The following is a 17559-nucleotide window of genomic DNA, read 5'->3' as shown; positions in this document are numbered from 1 at the left end:
GAGAAGATGGTGAAGGTCGATGTGAATGGATTTAGCCGTACTGGGCACCAGGTTACAAGGGCTGTTTTTTGCTTTACATCTGGCCCAAATGATTGCTCACACAGAGATTGGACAACACAGGAACTAGACGGAAAAAGATACAGCTAACTTTCCTGGGATTTGGCCAATATCCCAATTTTCATAGAAAACCCAAAAGATATCCTTTCCTCCAGACAAATAGAATGACTTCCCTATACCCAAAAGGTGATATGAATGTTGTTGTTTATTATTATGGTTTTTATTATATAGAGTTGTTGGTTGTTATTCGTTGTGGTCAGGGAGAAAACAAAATTAAATCTGGGATCTCTCTCCTCGATGTAATAATGGATAATGGGGAAAAAGATGAAAAATGGAAATAATAATAGCAAAAATCAATCAATCAATCAATAACTTAAAGTTATTTTGCTTGACTATTGTTAAGTGATAGAAATTAAAGGTTGCTTTATTTGACTATTATTTGATATGTTGTACATAATTAGCTTATTTAAAATGTGATGTAAAATTCTAGTTTATGGTCCTCATAGTTATTTTTATTATGTGTAGATTATTAATGTTAGAGAAAATGTCATTTAAAAAGGAAAAACAGAAAGAAAAACATGAAGTGGAAATTTCTTTCTTTTTTTTCTTTCAACTCAGTTGTGTCATTTGATGTTTTTCTGGAAGCTGTCTTGAGAGAGGGCATGTGATGTTTTGCTGAAAACAGAATTTTCAGAGGGCACATTAAGTTTAGAAAGAATATAAATAGAACCCCACAAACAGTGAAAGAAGACTCTTGCATTGCTATGCCATGTAACTGCTGATCTTCACTGGTCTTTACTTCATAGAAAGAAACACACCAAAGAACTTCTGGTGGTATTATAGCTTATTCTGGCTGCTTCTGCTGACTCAGGCTGGTTTGGTGGAACCTTGCTTTTTCTACTGGATCATGCCACTAATGAAGAGTACTTGTTGTTAGCTATTGAACTGGACTGCTGATATCATGACAACCAAAGTTGGAATACCCCATGGAACTTACTTCTAAACAGATCGACAACATGCTTTTCCTATTAATCTTCTTTTCTCCCTACTTCTGGTCATTAGGCTAAAAAGGAGGGTGAAATTTTGAGGAACCCTAAATAAAATAGGTTTTGAAAATTTAAGCCTACAGGCATATTCAAACTGTTAGCATTTTTTTTTTCTAAGCTCAGCCTCACAGTTGCCTGGAAATAGCCAGGTATGCCTCACAGTAAAACGGCTGCTTACCACTTCCACACTCTCTTGCTCTTGCCTTACTGCTCCCCTTCTGCCTTCTTCTCTCTTCTCCCCTCTCTCCCCTTTCCCTTCATCTGAAGTGATCTGGTTGAGTAACAGTGTGGATTAGTAGTTAGAGGTCTGTGGACTTGAGGCCTGTCATCTTCAGAGCTAAGGGATCTGAGAAATGTAGATGGGAGTCGAAAGGTCCCTGGATCTCATTACCTGAAACGCGCTTTTTTTATTGGATATTTTATTTATTTACATTTCAGATGTCATCCCCTTTCCCTATTCCCTTTCTCCTCAGAAACCCCCTATCCCATCCTCCTCCTCCTTTTTGCTTTCATATCATTTTAATTACATGTACTTATTAAGGTCAGTTCTAGGTTGAGAGACTAGCAACACAATAGATGCAAATAGTCAAGTAACAAGCAAGACAGCAACACAAACAGTCAAAGAACAAGCAAGGCAATAAACAAAGTCCCATGGTCACTCCCATAACTATTTCTAAGGACTTACTAGGATGAACAAAATATTTGAGCCTACTTCCCTATCCTAGCCCAAAGTCATTTTCATGCCTGAAGCCTATTTCTTTGTTCTAGCCTAAGATTTAGATTCCTGTCTGAAATTACTTTTTTTTTCTAGCCTAAGATTTAGAATCCTGTCTGAAATTACTTTTTTTGTCCTAGCCTAATGTCAGATTCCTGCCTGAAACATACTTCCTTGTCCTTGGCCAATGTCATATTCCTGCCAAGCAGCCTATTTCCTTGTCCCTGACCAATGTTAGATTCTTGCCAAGCAACCAAAAAGCTCTCCACATCTCCCTCTCTTTTATTTCATAAACAGGACTGGGTCTGTCTTAGGTCATTCTGACAAGAATATCTTCCTTACCTGTTGTGGAATATGCATAATCAAAAGCAATGCACTTCTGTCTGAGGATGGTAAGGCTCTGTGCAGAATCTTACCTGTCCTTGGCTTGCCAGCATATTAAATTAATAACTCTGTCTGGGAGTCCATTTATCGGGTTAGGAGTTCTCTGGTGGAAGTTTTGGTGTGACTTAAGTATACTATCATATCTGCAAATAGTGAAATGTTGACTTCTTCCTTTTCAATTTGTATCCCTTTGACTTCCTTTTGTTGTCTAATTGCTCTGGCTAGGACTTCCAGTACTATATTGAATAGGTAGGGAGAGAATGGACAGCCTTGTCTAGTCCCTGATCTTAGTTGGATTGATTCAAGTTTCTTTCCATTAAGTTTGATGTTGACTACTGGTTTGCTGTATATTGCTTTTACTATGTTTAGGTATGGCCTTGAATTCCTGTTCTTACCAAGACTTTTACCATGAAGGGGTGTTGAGTTTTGTCAAATGCTTTCTCAGCATCTAGTGAGATGATCATGTGGTTTTTTACTTTGAGTTTGTTTATATAGTGGATTACGCTGATGGATTTCCATATATTAAACCATCCCTGCATTCCTGAGATAAAGCCTACTTGATCATGATGGATGATTGTAAAGATGTATTCTTACATTCTGTTTGCAAGAATTTTATTGGGTATTTTTGCACCGATATTCATAAGGGAGATTGGTCTGAAGTTCTCTTTCTTTGTTGGGTCTTTGTGTGGTTTAGGTATGAGAATAATTGTGGGTTCATAGAATGAATTTGGTAGTGTCCCTTCTGTTTCAATTTTGTAGAATTATTTATAGAGGATTGGTATTAGGTCTTATTGGAAAGTCTGAGAGAACTCTGCACTAAAACTATCTAGTCATGGGCTTTTTTTAGTGGAGAGACTTAATGACTGCTGTTATATCTTTAGGGGTTATGGGATGTTTAGATGGTTTATTTGAACCTGATATAAGTTTAGTACAGGGTATCTCTCTAGAAAATTGTCTATTTCATCCAGATTTTCCAGTTTTGTTGAGTATAGGTTTTTGTTGTAGGATCTGATGATTTTTTGAATTTCCTCAGTCTCTATTGTGAAAAAAAAACACTTTTATGTTTTTTTCCTTTTTTTATTGGCTATCTTCTTTATTTATATTTCAAAAATTTCCCCCTTTCTAGGTCATCCCTTTTGAATCCCTGTATCTCATCCCCCCTCCCCCTGCCTCTATGGAGGTGCTACCCCACTCACCCACCCACTCCTGCCTTCCAGCCCTGACATTCCCCTACTTGGACATCGAACACCCTCAGGCCCAAGGACCTCTTCTCCCACTGGTGTCCAACAAGGCCATCCTCTTCCACATTTGGGGACAGAGCCACAAATCCTTCCATGTGTATTCTTTGGTTGGTGGTCCAGTCCAGGGGAGCTCCAGGATGTCTGGCTAGTTGACACTGTTGCTCCCTCCATGGGGCTCCAAACTCCTTCAGCTTCTTGACTCCCTTCTTAAAGTTCTTAAAAATGTTATGAAATAATTTCTTATTTCAAACCTTACTTAACATTTTTGCTACTTAAGTGTGTTACCGAGGCATCATTGCATCTACTATACTGGTGTGAGAAAGAGGTGTGTATACAAGCTCACACAACTAGTATAGAAGAAACCCAAGAGTATATGAGATTAGTACAATGTCTTGAACTTTAACCAAATATGTAGAACATTTTTACTGAGTCAGTGGGTATAGAAACTAGATAATTCACAAAGTAATTCTTCATTACTTCCTGGATCTACTTCCAAGGTTCTGAAAAAAGAATAGTGTATGCGAAATCTTATTCTTTAGGAAGTACAAAAGTAGTATGAAAGTAGACTAGCATGAATACATTTGCTGTGAGCATGTGGATTTTGAACCAATAAGATGGCATTCTCTTCAGTGTTAATGAATAGATAAAAAATGTTATCTAAATTAAATTAACTTAAACTAAACACTTGGTATCATGATACACCCAAAATTATGTAAATTATGATATACTTGTGTTTTCTTTCAAGATATAGTTCAAAGTATACATATATAGTTCATAGCAACAGCAAGGGGAAAATAGGAGCAAGTTTAATTCTAACAATGGAGTATCAAATGGAATTTAGTTTCTAAAATGTAAAGCCATTGATGTTGACAAGCCATGTACCTGAGTGTCATTCTTACAGTTGTTATTTTGTTGAAGTTTGGTCTGTTGATACATATTGTAATGCTAAATTCTTTATCCCAAAGTCTAGTTGCCACAAGATAAGTGAATTCTCATATATATCAGCTTTTTTTGTGCAAATCTTGCTCCTTAATTTAAAAGTATTTGTTGAATAAAAATACTTACAGCTTTTAGATGGGCAGAATAGAGGTAGACAGAGCTTCAGTTCCCAGGCTTGAGGTGTGAGGCAGAGATCACAAGGGAAGACAGAAGGAGGAAGATGCCATGGGTTAAGTTGAGTAGGTGAGCATGGCCAATGAGGAATGGCCAGTTGGAATAAGAACAGCCCAGGTAGAACATGGCAAGTTATAGCTCAGGGTTATTGACAGGAAAGTTGACAAAATAGCATATAGGGATCTGCCTAGCTCTAATGATGTAAAGCTTATTATAAATATAAAGATTTTGTGCCTTCTATTTGAGAACTAAATGATCTAAATTGTGGTAGAAACCCCTAATGAATGTTTATTCCAACAGTATCTAAATTTAGAACATATCTTATTACTTCACTTCTTTAAGCTCAAATTTTTTTATGTGTAATATAATAATGGGTAGTAAAAGTATACTATACAATTGTTATGGAATTTGCACCTGGTGACAGTTGGTAAAGTACCAGTTTCACAAACATGTGAACATGAATTTAGATTGTCATTACCCACATAAAACTTCGAGGCGTGTGTCAGTAGGTAAATACAAGATAAGGAATGAAAAATCTTGCTTACTAATAATAAAATTAACAAAACATGGAAACTATTAGCTCATTAGAAACAACAAAGCTTTTAAACAGTACGTGAAACCTTAAAACTATGTTTGCTAGTTTTATTTTCTATTTTGTTGTTTGTATATCTTCAATCAATCAGTTTGCAGGCTTTGCTACAGATTTTTGATAAGCCAATTCAAGTACTGATTTTGCATCCTATTTGCAATTTTTAAACCAAAAAGGGTAAATGCTCCATGGAATCCATCTTCAATATGGTGATGAGTCACATGAACTCCAGCATTCTGAAGCCGTTTGACATACATGAGCCCATCATCTCTTAGGACATCATACTGACATGTGATGATATAGGTCAGAGGTAGATGATGCAATATATTGTCATTGGCCAACAGAGGGCATGCCTTTACATCTATGAACCCTGGGTATTTTTGAGCCAGCTCAGAACTGCCAGGAGAAGGATTTTTATAAAAGTGACCTTTCTTATATCTCTCAGGGAGCAAGGAACTCCAATTCACCAACTGTAACAAATGGCTGAATTCCATGGGTACATGTTGGTTGAGAAGCATGGCTTTCTCCAGGTCTTTGTCTGTAGTAAAGTATTCACTCCAGAACCTCACCATTAATGACCTGGTTAACAATGGAAAATGTGCACCTTCTTGTAGTGATGGTACATTCATATCAAGAGCCTGAAGGGCGGGGTATATTAAAACTTGGACCTTGAGTTTGATCTTGATATCTGGATCCTGTAGAAGCTGAAAAGAAAGCAAAATTGCATTTGAATGACTATTTTAATTACTAGGTATACTTTCAACTAAAAAATGTTATGAGGAAATAAGATAAATTCAGATAATGAGGTTGAACATAAATATCTCATATTTTTCCAGTTCTCTATATTGTCTACATGTACTAATAAACATTAATTTCAGTCAAATACCAAGGAAGATTAGAAGTAGAACTTTAACTGTTAATGAGCCTTGTTTTACTTTGAAACTGAGAGTTTATCTTTTCAATATATAAAGTGTGGGGTGGTTTTTGCATGTCTTATTCAGGAAAATGAATAAGGGGATGTTCTTCAATTTAACCCTAATAGCTGTAACCCTAAGAAGGTTCCAATACTTATCTCAGACAAATGTGTTCCTTTAAGTAGTATATGTGTTATGTAAGACAAGACACTGAATTCTAGAGTTAACTGTGTGGAACTTCTTTGTCTTGAAAATGTTTTAGATCTAGAAATTTTCTCCATGTTTTTAGTCTATAATGGTCTACAGGATATTGTATGATATTTTATACAGATATTCAATAATTACTAATCAGCATTATTTAAAATTTACAGAAGTGGGAATATATAAAAGAATAACTGATAGTTCAACAGGAAAAATAAATGTTTGTTTAAAGATGTTACAAGATAAGGATAAATTCACAATTGGATACTGCTTTAGTTTTAAAAATTCTTGCCTCTTGATGTATACCTTATGTTGTATTAGGTTGCCTTTCTGAACAATGAGGCATATAGGGTATAGATTAAAACTCTAGAACATTTTTGACATTTGTTTTATAAGATATTAGAGCTTACCACACAATTTGTAGCTTCTATTCTCTGGAAATGAAGAAGTTTCCTTAAATATAGCAATATGTGGGAAATGAAATTTAAGCATAGTGGCTAAATATCCTGAAATGTTATGAACAATTAGATCCTAAAATTATCAATCGTGTCAAGCAAATGATAACTATAAACTTATTAATTACTTTCATACTTCTATGCTAACATTTTTTCTTTGGGCAATTTCATTATTCTAATATCAAAATATATAATATTAGTTTGGTCATATTACAATTATCAATACTACAGTTATAGTAGTTGTTGTCATTGATCAACTCTACTAGTAAAATCTGTCATAGTTGGAAACACACACACACTCACACACATATATAGAGAGAGAGTGGGGAGGGAGGGAGGGAGGGAGTGAGGGTTATACAGCAAGTATAGAAGCACTGTGAAGACAAATGTTTCCTAACATCAGTCCAGTCAGTCCAGGTGTTTGTCTAATATTTTAACATGCTCATAAATTCATATGTTCTCAGTTGCCAAGGACCAGTCTTGGCTTGAAGAGGAGTTCTTGAGAGAAGGGGTATTTGAGAACCACGAAAGAAATGATTCAAAGTCAAATTGCTAGATTCAAGCCTGTATTCTGCTCAAGACAACTTTCTCTGGAGATCTCCAGTCAGTTCCTCCAGATAGCTTAGCTATTGCAAACCAAGACACAATCTTTTATTTACTTATCTATTCAGTCATTTACTCCAGGTTCCCTTTTGATTATCCTACAAATCAACATTCCATTAACCCAGCCTCCTGTTTCTTAGAAAAAGACAGAAAGCACATTATTTTTAATCATTGTAAATGAATTCAGAGATCTTCTTGCCTTTGTAATCACAAACAATATACTTAGCTGTATAGAATCCCATCCTGAGATTACCATTCTGACCATGCCTAGACTTAAATTCATTTTGTCCCAGGCTAGCTTTGAACTCAGGAATCTACTTGCCTTTGTATCTGCCTGTCTTTGTACCTTTCTGAGAAGCTAGCTTATAGTGCAGCTGTCTCTGTTCTTTTTGATCCATGAAAACCTTCATATAACCCATATTGCATTCTTATATTTTATATAGTTGAGAACTCATATTTTCAGAGTTATTTCCCACAGCTTTAAGGGCTTTCCTGAAGGTCATAGCATTCACTATTTTTGCTACAGTCATAGACACACCTTTGCCTCCTGGATTTGTGGTGTCTCTGATTATCATGGAGTCATTAACCTTGGCAAAGGGTACATTCCCTTATAACTTTTGCAGGGAGAATATTTCCTAAAGGAGGAACATGAAGTAAAAGTTATATTCTCTTATACAAACAAATCTCATGCCCAGAAACTGTCAACAGTCATAAAAGCCTTGCCTTACTGGCTTTGTTCCAAGAGTCGGAAACTATGTCACACTGTTCCTTCCATGACCATACAGGACTCAGCACTCACTAACCTCTAGAATGTCTGAGAAAATATGTTTATATATAGGGTGTTTTAAAATATCAAATAGATCCTAGAAGCCTACCTGTTGGGTCACAGCTGCAGCTAAGTTTCCACCAGCACTGTCCCCAGATACACCAACTCTTCTAGGATCTACACCATATTTTTCAAGAATGTCTTCTTGCAAGAACCATCGTAAACTCCTATACACATCTTCAAACTGTCTTGGAAAATGGTATTTTGGGGCAAGGCCATAGCTGTGTGAGGAATAACAGTTTCAAAATAATGCAATTTAATTAAAGATATGTGGTGTATCTCTGAACTAAAAGTCCAAGTTTTCTTTAATAAACAAAATATTATTGCTAGCTTTATACCCACGGAGTCTCTGTCATAACGCCTTCTCTAATTTAATTATTATACTAGTAAAACCTTGAGTAAAACAAGTAAATTAGCCTTGTTGATTCAAAAGAAAAAGAGTGAACAAATAATGGGTAATATATTCACTTAACAACATCTTCCAGTACATTCTTTTTATAACTATTATACTATACTGAAAATTAATCAAAGAAAAATAATTTCAGAAAGTAATAATTCTCAGAAAGACCATATTGTACAAAAAATATATGATTCTTAGTTCACTTGTGAAATATATATATATATATATATATATATATACATATATATATATATATATATATATATATATATATATATATATATATATGACATATAAAAAGTCTCTAGGCAAAACTTTAAATCTCATTTTCCTGTGATTCTCTGACTCTAAGCACTCACTTGGCTGAAGGAAACTAGGCTAAAATTCCCATGCAGGTCCTTCATGCACATCATGCACCACTGTTACTGTGTTCTAATGATTTCTGCACTTTCTCTTTTGATTCCTGGTTAATTTGAGTGTTTCATGTTGGTTTTGTTCGTTTGTTTTGTTTTTTTGTTTTGGTGTCCTTAACTCTATTCTGGCCAACTTAAGTTCATTTTCTTTGCTTACTCTCTTAATTTCATTTGAGGCATTCCAATAATAAATAAATAAATAAATAAATAAATAAATAAATAAGATGTTGATTATTTGCTATAGAATGGCTAAGCACTGAAGAAGCAAACCGTGATCTTACTCAGTTGACACAACAACAGCATCAAGTTTATGGGCTGTCCATCTCGATAGAGTGTCATAGATGTAGCTAGCTGAAATCAAGAAAACTGAGTGAGAGGCTGGTAAGCAAATGGATGGAAAGCAAATCAGCAAAACCACATCAGTGTATGCTTCTCCTCACAGACAATCTACAAATGAGCCAAGGTGCTTGTTCTATCCATTTCACAGTGCCTACTCTAAAGCTCTGTTGTTCTTATCAAGCTTCATTTATTTCCCTCTCATTTAGCAGATTTTACCCTTATAGATTTCAAGAATATTATTGGAAGTACAAATAACTATAGCAGACTTTAAGGGGTGTATGGTCTACTAGAGTTAGAGGTTATCACAAAGCACAGATACATAATATTTGCTCTAATGGAGTTGTATAGAGCACAGTACCTAGAAATAGTGTAATGTTTCAATAAAACTGACAGAAAGAGAAAGAGAAAACCTAAGTCCTTATTCACACATCCATCCATAACTAGGGAGAGAAGGAAAAATGATATTTTGGTGTTTTTCCCCTTAGCAATGCAATGGGTTAGGAATGGACTATATACATGCACCTGGGTTTGGAAAAGTGTTCCAAATACAGATAACATAGGGGAAAAATAAACCAGAGCCTGCAAAGTTATCTCCAAGTTCTCAAGGTCAAAAGAAACTCTTCCTTTAGTCTCACACCACACATTCCAGAATACCTCATATTCCACCGTCTTAAAATCAGCTTATGAAGCTGTCATAGGCTCCTTGATTTATTATAAAATACATACATTATAAATTAGATTAGATATATTGATTATATGTTATTTGTACTTATATACTTACGTTTAATAAAGTCAAATTACAATACACAACTGTATATAGTGAGATATTATATTGTATAATCTATATGTAACAAGCGAACTATGTAATGTCAAATAAATATAATATGTTTGTCTCTATGCTTTTGCATCTAACATCTTTGTCTCATTCACTTTGTCTTAATGCTTTATAAAAGGTCACAGTCACCATCTCTATTAGCTGCTATTTCACCCACTGCTCGGTTCACTCCACTTTTGTTCTCACTACAGCATTCTACCAATCATACAATAATAAAGTTCCATGTTCAAGAAGCCATTTCTCTTCTTAAGTGAAATTTTTTCTATAGCTTTGAGTAGTAATTAATTCACCTTTCAGAAAAGAGCACATTAAACAATTGAAGCATTATTATCTAACTTACACGTGACTTTATATGTCTTTTTATGCTCAGTCAATATTTTATGAGATAAACAAGAATGTTCACCCAATGGGACATACCAGCACTCCCCAAACACCAGCCACCGCCATGAATAAAAAACAAGCCACGCCTGAGCGTTGTTGACTTCCTTTTGGGTATGTATATGCGAACAGGAACACTGTCGAAAGTTGTCTCCATCACAGTGACATTCTCATCAGATGTGGGTGGGACTTCCTGAAATGTTATAAGTAACTGTATCGTGTCCATTAAATGATTGATTCCCAAAAGTTCAACAAAAGAAGCCTAAGTAGAGAAGAAAAAAACAATTACAAGTGTGTGTGTGTGTGTGTGTGTGTGTGTGTGTGTGTGTGTAAATGCAGCCTGCTGAGGTCCTCTAGTGTTGCTCATATGAATATGTATTTACAGCTGACTGCTTGGTATTGGATAACCTGTCAGGGTCTTTTCCCGGGAGAATTTTGATTCTCCTACTCTTGCCAGTGATCTATCACCTGTTAAAGCTATGGATAGGGTCTTATGAAATTTCTGCCATCCACACTGGAAAGTCAACTGGAGTTGGTAGTATCCTAGTCTTGCTTAGGTCACCAGTTTCTGAGATTGGTTGGGTGCTGTTTCCCTGTTTTATACATATACATATTTTTACATATGTATATATGAGACACTATGTCACCTCAGATATCTTGGTCTTCTGATTCTTAAACTATTTTGTCCCTACATGTATCATGTTCCCTGAGCATTAGGTATAGAGGTTGTAGATGTATCAGTTGGTGTTGAGAATCCATAGTCAGCTGTTGTTTGTTTGGGTATTTTTTTTTTTTTGTAATTTTACTAATTGTAGCTTTTTGTTTTGGTCTCTGCACATTGTGTCTGTGGTAAGGGGATGAGTATTTAGAAGGCAGTGAGAAATTATACTGGATTACTAAGCTGGTAGGGGTAAGTTTTCCTCAAGGGCAGTGACCTCACTAGCTATAGTTCATTGACTGGGTTTATGATACCAGAATGAATTTCCCTCTTATTGAGCAGGCCTTAAATCCAATCAGATTAATGTTGGTTACCCAAGATGTGATTGTTACTGTTATACCCTGGGAACCATCTTGCAATGCTGGTCATTCTTGTACTTTCTAGGTATCATAGCTGGGTAGGACATTTATAGCTCTACTCTGTCAAAAGCTTGCACAGTTCCTATGAGAGCTAATTGTCAAGGAGGAAGCTTTCCAGTTCCAGCTTGACTCTTCCAATTCTTGTGTTGGAAGTGTGTGGTGTCTTCAGCAACAAGGTCTTGCTTTCAACTTCTTGAGCGACACCAGTAGCAATGGCAGTCTTTTGCACAGAATTTTTGTTAGATATAGCTGCTATGACTCCTGATGGTAGGATTTTTACTCTCAGGTGAAATTTTTTGAGTTAACATAAATCAATGTTTACCTGTGATATTTTTCAGACAATCATAGAGTTCTCTATCTCTCCTCTCCTTCCTCTGTATTGTCTTCCAATGCAGTTTCCAGTTAATCCCTATGCCTTGATTTCCCTTTCTTGCTGTGTCCTCCTATCCCCTCAATTTCTCTTGTTCCCCCATTGTCTCTACTAACTTCTCTGGTTTCTATAGTGGCTCTAGGTTATATACTAACATCTAAATATTGAGAGCTATAATCCACACATACGGAACATGTAGCAATTGTCTTCTTGGATGTGGGCTGCCTCACTCAGTATATTTTCTTTTGTAATGTATTCTTCCCTTATACATTACATCTCAGCTGCAGCTTCTAGCTCTATGATTTCAGCTTTCTTCAGAGATGAATAGTATACTATAGTGAATATGTGCCACATTTTCATTATCCATTCATCAGTTGAGGGACGTTTTGGTTGTTTTACTAGCTATTGTACCTAGAGCAACAATAAACATAGCTGAAAAACTATTTGGAGAGCAAGATGTTGAATCCTTTGGCCAATGAGTGAGATAGATGGGTCTTAGGGCAGATCTACTTTTAGCTTTTTGAGAACTTGTCAAGCTGGTCTTCATAATGCTTGCACCAGTTTGCAATCCCAGCAACTGTGAATGAGAGAAACTCAGGCCAGATAACACCAGAGATGACCATATGGTGAGAGGCAAGTCCAAGACCATAAGCCACAGAAGCCAATATACTTTGGCACCATCAGAACCCACTTCTCCCACCACAGCAAGCCCTGGATACCCCAACACATCTGCAAAACAGGATGCTGACCTAAAATCCTGTCTCAAGAAGATAATAGAGTCCTTTAAGTAGTCCTTTAAGGATATAAATAACTCACTCGAAGCAATACAGGAAAACATAGGTAAACAGGTAGAAGCCCTTAAAGAGGAAATAAATTCTTTAAAGAGCTTCATATTTAAATTTAAAAAAATGTTAATTTTGTCATCTCTTCTTGATTCTTTTATTTTGACTTATTCTATATTCTAGATATTAACATTTTATCAAATATACAGATGGCAAAGACTCTCTCCCTTTGAGAAATTCCTCTTCACTGAACTGATAGTTTGCTATTCAGAAGTTTTTTAATTATCTGAGATCTCATTTTTTCAATGGGTGACCGTAGTTCCTTGGTAATAGTTATCCTGTACAGATTTTTTTCCCACACCTATATTGTGTAGGGTATTGATTACATTTTCTTCTAGCATTTCAGGTTTCACATTAATCTCATTTTTTTTAACTATTTGGAGTTGATTTTCATTCAGTATGATAGATAAAGTTTTGACATGTGCACATGCAGTTATCCTTCTAAAGTTTGTTGAAGATGCTGTCTTCTCTTGTGTGTATTTTGGCATCTTTGTCAAATATCAAAAGATTTTTACATGTGAATATACATTTGGGTCTTTTCTTTCACTAATCTACAAATTGTTATTTCTGTTCATGTCATTACCATGTAATACACTTCATGTTCTTTTATAATTTTGTCATCAAAACATGAGATGAATTCTTTTATATTTTTCACCTGTAGAATTTTATGTTAGTTAGAAAGCTTTACTTTTAGTAATCATATTGCATTTTTCATTTAAAAATTTGTATACAATATATTTTATTTATGTTTTCCCACCTCATTGCCAACCCAACTTAGTTTCTCTCTCTCTCTCTCTCTCTCTCTCTCTCTCTCTCTCTCTCTCTCTCTGCCTCCCCCTCAAAAATCCACTAAATGAAAAGTAGAGCAAGCAAACAAGGAAACCCAATATAACAGAAAAAGGTCAAAACAAAATCATATTTTTAGCAAAGGAACAGGAATAAGGTAATATTAAATTGTCCTCTATATAGTGCAATCAAAACATTTTTGTAATGGTCCCAAATATGTATGTGGAAGATTTAAATTTTATTTACGGTATGATGAAACATATTCATAGCTGACTGATGTCCCACAAAGATGTCAAAGTCATGTACTGGAGAAAAATAGCAAATTTGGCTGCCACAATGGGATGTCTACATGTAGAATAACTAAATTACACAGTTACCTCTCACTCTGCACATAAGTAAAATGTAAATTGATGAAAAACTTCAAAGGTAAACCCAAAAACTCTAAAACTTCTAGAAAAAAATTTAGGTTGCACTCTAAATTTATAGGCACAGGAAAGGACTCTATAAATATAACTCCATTTTTTCATAAATTAAGACCAACAACAGGCAAATGACACCTCACAGAACTGAAAAGTTTCTATACAGCAATGGAAGCATACGGAAGAGTGAAGAAGATCCTATACAAAATACCCACAGGTGCAACAGTGGCTCCAATTGAGAATTATACGGTCTTGTTTTCCTGTGTTGCTGGGTTGTTTGTTTTTTGTTTTGTTTCTAACAAATCAGCCTTACTAACTGTCCCAGAAGCACAGATTTCCATGCACGAATCTAAACCTACTGCATAGATTTCTATAATTAAACAGAATATTATGCCATTCTCCTTTACTGAAGTTGATTCTTCTAAAAATCTTCACCTGGCAGTACTCTAAAGCAAACTCTCTCTGTATCCTCTATTCTTCTTCCTTCTCCTTTCCCTCTTCCTGGTTGCCGTCTGTAACTGGAATCAGATCTAGAGAAGGATCATGCTAAGAAACATCTTTCACAACTCCTACTTTCTCTTTTTTTAAAGTTATTCAGCATTTTTAAGGTTGGTAAAATTCAGAACTTACCAAATCTGTTGCTATTTTTGGAAGTGTATTTTGCCATACCAATTTCCAAGGCTCTTCAATAGCATCTGGAAGAGGAATATAAACATAATAAGCTACAAGCACCACAGAGATGAGAAGAAAAATAGTTCTCCCCATGTTTCCTCCTGCTCTTTCTACTTTTGGCAGCTAGCAAATACAACTGATTTCAAATCTTTGAATGTTGAATTTTAACCTGTCATAAAGTGTTATCTAAGTTTTTCAGTCCAAATTCCACTGTGTAATCTTTTCGTACACAGGCACTCCAAATCTACAAACAAAGAATTTCAAAGCAGAGGTTCTATCTCCAAGTTACCTTCCTATCTATTAGCAACAGTCTGTTGCTGAACAGTTTGCAATGAAAATTCATCATAGCAAAGGCATTATTATTCAGACTCTCTTACTTGTATGTAATTGCAATATATGAGAAAGACAGTGAATATGTCAAGTAGAAACTAAGAGAAGATCAACAGCACCTTTAAAGCTACGCGAAATTTTAAAAAGATGTCCATTTCCCTTCATTCCCTCTGTGCCTTACTCTCCTCCCTGCTGAGAAATTCCTAAAGTTTTTAATGACTGTACAAGGGCTCTGCTTAGGAAGTATTTTTTTCTGTTTATATTATTTGTTTTATTTTGAGATTATAGTATAGTTATGTCATGTTCCTTTTCTGTTCACAGCTCAGCTGATTAAAGTCTGTACAGTCTTGACTTGAGAAACCTATTTCTCTTCATTTTATATTTGGCTGCATTGATAATTAGTCAGTTCCAACCTTAGTCTGATATTCTAATTTAAAATATCTCTTTAACTGTTAAGTTTATAGCTGCAGCCAGTAAGTCTGCACAAAAATCACTTATCTATCCTAATCCCCATTTGTTTGGATAGTGAATGACTCAAGTGTTGAATGACTCAAGTATTAAATTCTGTTCCATTGAGTTTCAATCAAGTACCATGTCAAATTCAACCTAATTACTTAACTTTCCCAATAAGTAGATTGCATCAAATAATCCTCATATTAATATGGGAGTGGAAGGTTGAATATTACCAGACCACTTTTTAAAGAGTAAATATAACTACATATTTCTAAAGCTAATTTTTTATATTGGATCCTCTGTTTCACGAAGGCTTTGTCCTATAGCACTATGAAAGCAAACAAGAGTGGAAACTTTGGTCTACTATTGTCTATTACTACACATGATTCTCTGTGTTATGCACAGAGTGTTTTTCCTCACATATTATGAGACATTGTTAGGTGGACAGATGGTCTTGTGGAAGAGATCAGTGAAGCAAAGTGAAGAAAAAAGAAGCCATGAATTTGAAGAGCAGAGAAGGGTCTGGAAAAAAAAAAGGAAAGTGAAAAACTTTGTAGCTATATTATAACCACCCCAAATTAAAAAGAATCCTGCATCAGGAACTTCATCTAATTGTATGAGCAGGTTGTTAAAATTGATTTGGTGGTTTCAGGAAACTGGATATCTTAGTTTTTTTCAAACCACTTGTGGTTTTTTTTTCATGGTTATCTGCCCAAATGGGTTTTGATCGTTGACTCAGATTTAGTGTTTCTTTTATTCTTTTAATTCAAGTTGTCTTTCTTCTTTCAGTAAACATGTTGCAGTGTTCAGGAAAGACTAGGTTATGGTAAAGTTGTGGCAATGTTTTTGTCTGTTAAAAATGTGCTCTGGGCCCCAGGGTCTATCTCCAGTCTGCCATTGTGGGCTCACCCTTGTGTGAAAACACCAGAATTTTAGCTATAGAACATAAAGAACTCAATACCAAATTGTTCAGGATGTTTTCTTCCCACTAGCTACCATTTTTGTCATGCCGAGGAGTCTAGGGGAGAAACAATATCAGTGGTTTTAAGCAGCACTGGATGAATCTCCTGCAGTGCCAATCCCCCCCAAAGAGATGTGTTCACTGGTGTAATAGTGGCTTAAGCATTGTGGGTGCGTAACACCCTTTCTGGTTAGATTTGAGGCCTTCTCCATAGGAGTTCATTCCATACACAATACTGTTTAACATATAGTCCAAAGCCTGTGGCTTGGGGTGTCCGAGGCCTTAGGATAGAATATGTTATTTTTCTGAATGATTATGCTCTCAAATTGGTCCTACAATTTGGTACTCAACTGTCCTAATGCTGCAACCCTTTAATATAGTCCCTTACGTTGTGGTGACCCCAACTATATTATTATTTTCATTGCTACTTCATAACTGTAATTTTTCTAGTGTGATAAATTGTACTATAAATATCCATGTTTTCCTATGGTCTTCAGTGACCCTGGTTTAAGAGTCATTTGACCTTCAAAAGGTATCTTCTACCTACAGTTTGAGAACTACTGCACTGCTACTTTACATGTGTGTGATTATATCTTTTATCTTTTTCTCTTCTTTTTCTTTTTTTGTTTCTTTTTTTTTCATTATACAGCAGTCAATGAAGAAATCCATAACTGGTTAGAGGAATGAGAATATGATACTGGGCTTGAAGCATTAAACAGGACATGTTTATTTCCCACACAACACAGAGACTCTGAAAACACCAAGAATAAAAAGCAAGGAATAATTTAATATATGAAGAGTGGGGGAAGGGAGCTGAGAAGTGTTGTGAAATGGCAGATGTGGCATGGCTATCTCAAGCATGATCTCACAGCCGTCATGGTTACTCACACAAGACCTACCAAAGGTAAGCCAGGCAAAGTCCAAGGATAAGTGACTTGGACTATTGCCAGGCCTCTCCCTTACTGAGGAGCTATAGCAGTAGATAGTTGCTGGAATATGGAGAGTCATATTTTTTTGAAAATGTGGCCTCTAGTATAGTAAGTTTCCTATGTTCCACTGGGTGAATCCATACCCATCTACTTCCTGGTGACTCTAACGGCACTAAGTTGAATATCACACACACACACAAACATACACACA

The 17559-nt window shown here is 35.6% G+C and overlaps 1 protein-coding gene across 1 annotated transcript; it reads right to left on the bottom strand.

The window, feature by feature from the left end:
• Positions 1-5170: 5170 nt before the first annotated feature.
• Aadac (arylacetamide deacetylase) lies at positions 5171-14806 on the bottom strand. The gene is made up of 5 exons (XM_028763642.1): positions 14634-14806; positions 10549-10771; positions 9239-9308; positions 8194-8365; positions 5171-5849 (listed from the first exon to the last, which is right to left on the bottom strand). The coding sequence occupies exons 1-5, from the start codon at positions 14766-14768 to the stop codon at positions 5253-5255; spliced, it is 1197 nt and encodes a 398-aa protein (XP_028619475.1). The 5' UTR covers positions 14769-14806; the 3' UTR covers positions 5171-5252.
• Between the last annotated feature and the right edge of the window lie 2753 nt (positions 14807-17559).

Source organism: Grammomys surdaster, unplaced genomic scaffold (genome assembly GCF_004785775.1).
Source record: "Grammomys surdaster isolate TR1022 unplaced genomic scaffold, NIH_TR_1.0 139, whole genome shotgun sequence".
Classification (NCBI taxonomy): domain Eukaryota; kingdom Metazoa; phylum Chordata; class Mammalia; order Rodentia; family Muridae; genus Grammomys; species Grammomys surdaster.
Note: the sequence above shows the minus strand (reverse complement) of the source record. Positions and strands in the feature narration are given on the sequence as shown.